Source organism: Gekko japonicus, unplaced genomic scaffold, assembly GCF_001447785.1.
Source record: "Gekko japonicus isolate JY-2015 unplaced genomic scaffold, Gekko_japonicus_V1.1 scaffold1806, whole genome shotgun sequence".
Lineage (NCBI taxonomy): Eukaryota > Metazoa > Chordata > Lepidosauria > Squamata > Gekkonidae > Gekko > Gekko japonicus.
This window is the reverse complement of record NW_015176506.1, coordinates 373,962-379,086: the sequence shown is the minus strand read 5'-3', so window position 1 is coordinate 379,086 and position 5,125 is coordinate 373,962. Positions and strand designations below refer to the sequence as shown.

Genomic DNA, 5,125 nt, shown 5'->3' with positions numbered 1-5,125 from the left:
TCTGTTGAGCACAAGTTTCTCACCTGCCCCCTGAAATTCTACTTAAGGATGGGGGCACCAAGGAACAGCATGAGGGGGCTGTTGGAGGACTACCACAGAAGGAGGGAATCAACAAAAATTCCCCACCCCTTTTGCAGAAGTCCTCCATGGGATCCAGGCCAATGTTCCCAAAATCTTTTTTCCCCCAGCTGCTTTGGTTTCCCTTACAGAACATGAGTGAAAAACTGAATGACTGCTTGATCCAGAACCAAGCTTCCATGGGGGAGATGGTTACTATCAAGACAGAGCCCTGCTCACCATACCAGGAAGAAGAATATGGACAGCTTTGGTAAGAGGACACACTAAGCTAGTAGATTTAAACCTCCTCCTCAGTTCCACGCTCAGTTGTCTGTCAAGGAACTTCTAGCATGTTGCAGAGTATTCTTGGACGTATTCTAGGCTATGCTTCTGATTTTTGCATAGCACCAGGTAATGCTGATGGGACTAGAGGTGTCTGAGTATATCTGTAAAGAGAGGAGTTCAGGTTGAGAAAATGGTAGTTTGAGTGGTCAGTTGACTGCGTGCCCACAGTCAAGTAGTAAAGTCCTTCTGGTTAGCAGTGTAGCAAAATACCTTCTGGCTATTCACAGTGGCTTTCAAGCATCTCAAAAAAAGGGAACAGACAGACTTAATCGAGTGACATGGGTTACAGTTGTTCAGATCCTCTTACCAAAGTTGTGGTTGGTGTGGTGATCATTGATTGAGCTACCTGCACAGTAAAAGTCCTGCAGAGGCCTGAATTCTTTCAGAAGTAAGGGCAGAAGAAATTTAAGGGCAGACAGACAAAAGTCAAATAATTTGTCCACTATGTTTTTTAAAAAATAAGCTTGTTCTTTAAAGTAATTTTATGTTCTTCTCTGCACTCTCTTCAGCTCAGGAAAGGTTGATTCCCAGTCTGTGGACATGGAGCCCAAGAAAATGAAAGGAAAGCAGGATTTGATGATGTCCAAGAGCTTTCAGCAAGTAGATTTTTGGTGTAAGTACCTCATTATTGAATGCAGTGCCCTGATCCGGATAGCCCAGGTTAGCCCGATCTCATTAGATCTCAGAAGCTAAACAGGACAGCCTCCAAGAAATACCAGGGTCGTGATGCAGAGGCAGGCAATGGCAACCCACCTCTGAAATGTCTCTTGCCTTAAAAACAAGTCTAGCTCGCCACCTAGTGGTGCATAATGCTAAAAGAGCTAGAACTTTTGACTGCTGGACAATCTTAGGATCTCCTGGCTATTATACACACAATACAATACGATAATAATTATTAGTGAATGCAATATTCATTTCTTTAGAAGTGTTCTCTTTCAGTCCTTAGAAAGGAAAAAGCTGCTAGTCAGAACTCCACGGCTACCACCTGGTCAGCAGTAAATGAGGCAAATGGGTTTCCCTCTTTTGAAGTATTAAAGGGACGCTTCAGGCAACATGTCTTGAGCAAAGAATTGATACACAGCATTGGCTGCAATTGTGAATGTAGAGGGCAAAGACTCCAGAACAGACACTTAGTAGAACTACTGATGAAAAGACATAGCTTTGGTCTTGGCATGGATTTAGATATCAGAGAAAAATGTTCTGTCTGTTTTACTCCCTGGTTTGTCTGGTGGATTTGTCTTTTAATTTAAAGCAGATCATGGAATATATACTTTCTGTACTCCCTCCTACACAGGCTAGTTAACATCAACAGAAATATGCACTAATTTTCCAGGAAATAGCAAAGCTTCACTCTACTTGAATCAAATGCAGCATAACTTAGTAATGTAGGGCTAAATTCTGTGCAGCACCACTGGAAGGAGGTGATGGAGAAAATTTTTCCACCTCTTTTTGTCTCCTATGAGCCTCAAAAAATCAGCACTGAAGGTCTGCACTGCAGACGTATGTTCTTATGACTCACTTGGAGGAAAACCCATTCAGCACAGGTAGATGTGCTGAGTGGTAGCAGAATTGGCAAGAGGGGCAGTTTTGCCCACTTTCCCCTGTTCTAGTGGGTCAGTTACCCTTGTAACAGTTCTCTCTGGAGCTGGTTGTTCTCGCTTGCTGTTGAAAGATAGAAACAACAGAGGTAAAGCAGCTGACTACCCTGGGTTACCTAAACTGGGAAGCTCTCCTTAGTCAAAAGAAGAACCTTTAACATAACAAAGCCAGAAAAAAACATGGCTGTGTACTAGTTGACATCTGTTTTATTACTTGATTTTTCAGAGCAGTTCCTAGTTTTGTTTTGTTGACTCTTCTTTCTTCAGTCTGTGAATCCTGCCAGGAGTACTTTGTAGATGAATGTCCAAACCATGGTCCACCTGTGTTCGTATCAGATGCTCCAGTACCCATTGGCATCCCTGACCGAGCTGCAATGACTGTCCCTCCCGGCATGGAAGTTGTGAAAGAACCCAATGGGGAGCGGGATGTGCGCTGTGTGAATGAGGTTATCCCCAAAGGTCGTATCTTTGGCCCATACGAAGGAAAACTCTCCAGTCAGGACAAGTCAGCAGGATTCTTCTCTTGGCTGGTAAGTATCCTAACTGTGAAACTCAGTAACGTTCTGGATCTTTTACTGGGAAAATGAGTACATGTAGCTAGTGGAGCTCCTCCACTTTACAATAAGGAACTGTTTAAACTGCTGATCGTTAAAAATAAAGCTTGAGCAAGTAAAGTAATTTGCTTAGAAGAAATACTTCTGTAGACCCTTCTTTAGTGTTGTTCCAACCTGCTGTCCATGAAACTATTGTTCTCAAAGTGAAAAGTCTTAAGGAATATATCTTGCCATCCTTATAGGACCTACATTGGCTGTCACTTTGCTTCCAAGTATTACTTGGCATTCTGGTTATTACCTGTAAGCCCTAAATTGTCTGGGGACCCAGAGTAATTAAAAGAGTGCCCAATGCTATCTGAATCTGCTTGTTTGTTAAGCCGTTCTTTGAAAGCTCTGCTCCACATGCCCCCATCTTTGTGGTTGCTGGCGAGTAGAGACAGGATCCTCTCTTGCATGCCTTAATCTTGGAATTTCTTCACTACAGCTATCCACTTAATGCCAAGCTTTCTTAGTTTTTGGTGCCAGATAAATACATACCTACGTTCCCAGGTTTTTCCTCAACTATTTTTCTCTTCCCCAGAGTGACCGTTCGGTTCACTTCTTTCGACTTTAGATGGTACTGATTTTTAGGCCTCTTTACTGTTTCTTTGCTTGTCAAAACTTTCTTCCAGCTACCCAGAAGAAAGCTAGATTTGAGTCCAGTAGCTCCTCAGAGAACAAGATTTTCAGGGTATAATGTTTCGAAAGTCAAAGTTGATGAATCTTTGACTCGTGAAAGCTTATACCCCAAACATCTTGTTCTCTGTAGTGCTACTGGGCTCATATCATCAAACACCTGCTACCTGTTTACATTTTTTGCTTTTATGGTGATTATTACTTTCAAAATGAGACTGGTAGTTTTAATTGTAAATTGGAAGCCACCTGTAGAGGTTCTATTGTCAAGAGCAGAGGATTGCCATGAGCAGAGGATATAATTCTATGGGTTGAAATAGGGGGCCCAAAAGGAAACTTAACACTGGGAGTTTGTTATCGCCCACCAGATCAAAATATAGAGGAGGATTATAAAACTGATAGACAACTTAAAAACTGATAAATCACCAGGCCCAGATGGCATACATCTGAGAGTTCTGAAAGAACTCAAATGTGAACTTGTGGATCTCCTTACAAAGATATGTAGTCTTTCCTTAAAATCTGCCTCCATTCCTGAGGACTGGAAGGTACCTAATGTCACTCCCATCTTTAAAAAGGGTTCCAGAGGAGATCCGGGAAATTACAGGCCAGTCAGTCTGACGTCGATACCGGGTAAATTGGTGGAAACCATTATTAAGGAAAGAATTAGTAGGCACATAGATGAACAAAACCTATTGAGGCAGACTCAACATGGGTTCTGTAAGGGAAGATCTTGTCTCACTAACCTATTAGTGTTCTTTGAGGGGGTGAACAAACATGTGGACAAGGGGGATCCAATAGATATTATTTACCTTGACTTCCAGAAAGCTTTTGATAAAGTTCCTCATCAAAGGCTCATAAGTAAGCTCAAAAATCATGGGATAAAAGGACAAGTCCTTTTATGGATCAAAAACTGGCTAATTAATAGAAAACAGAGAGTGAGTATAAATGGGCAGTTCTCCCAGTGGAGGGGGGTAAGCAGTGGGGTACCACAGGGATCAGTACTTGGTCCACTGCTTTTTAACTTGTTCATTAATGATTTGGAGTTGGGAGTAAGCAGTGAAGTGGCTAAATTTGCGGATGATACAAAGTTGTTCAGGGTGGTGAAAACCAGTGAGGATTGTGAGGCACTCCAAAGGGATCTGTCAAAGATGGGCAAGTGGGCGTCAACATGGCAAATGGGGTTCAATGTGGCCAAGTGCAAGGTGATGCACATTGGAGCCAAAAATCCTAAATATAAATACACATTGATGGGGTCTGAACTGGCAGAGACTGAGCAAGAGAGAGATCTTGGAGTTGTAGTGGATAACTCACTGAAAATGTCGAGACAGTGTGTGACTGCAATAAAGAAGGCCAATGCTATGCTGGGGATTATTAGGAAGGGTATTGTAAACAGATCAGCCAATATCATAATGCCGCTATATAAATCAATGGTGCGACCTCATCTGGAATACTGTGTGCAATTCTGGTCACCACACCTTAAAAAGGATATTATAGCTTTGGAAAAAGTGCAGAAAAGAGCAACTCGAATGATAAAAGGGTTGGAACACTTTCCCTATGAGGAAAGGTTAAAGCGCTTAGGGCTCTTTAGCTTGGAGAAAAGACGACTGAGGGGTGACATGATCGAGGTTTATAAGATTATGCATGGGAAAGAGCAGGTAGAGAAAGAGGTACTTTTCTCCCTTTCTCACAATACAAGAACCCGTGGGCACTCCATGAAATTGCTGAGCGGTCGGGTTAGAACGGATAAAAGGAAGTACTTCTTCACCCAAAGAGTGATTAACACATGGAATTCACTGCCACAGGAAGTGGTGGGTGCTACAAGCATGGACGGCTTCAAAAGGGAATTAGATAAGCATATGGAGCAGAGGTCCATCAGTGGCTATTAGCCACAAGGTATAG

The 5,125-nt window shown here is 42.4% G+C and overlaps 1 protein-coding gene across 1 annotated transcript in view; it reads left to right on the top strand.

Annotated features, from left to right (window-relative positions):
- Positions 1–212: 212 nt before the first annotated feature.
- Positions 213–5,125, top strand: part of PRDM11 (PR domain containing 11) — a 41,059-nt gene continuing 36,146 nt past the window's right edge. Inside the window, exons 1-3 of the mRNA XM_015427333.1 lie at positions 213–328; positions 912–1,015; positions 2,268–2,530. Of these exons, the coding sequence (XP_015282819.1) occupies positions 213–328; positions 912–1,015; positions 2,268–2,530 (483 nt within the window). The remainder of the gene's footprint in view (positions 329–911; positions 1,016–2,267; positions 2,531–5,125) is intronic.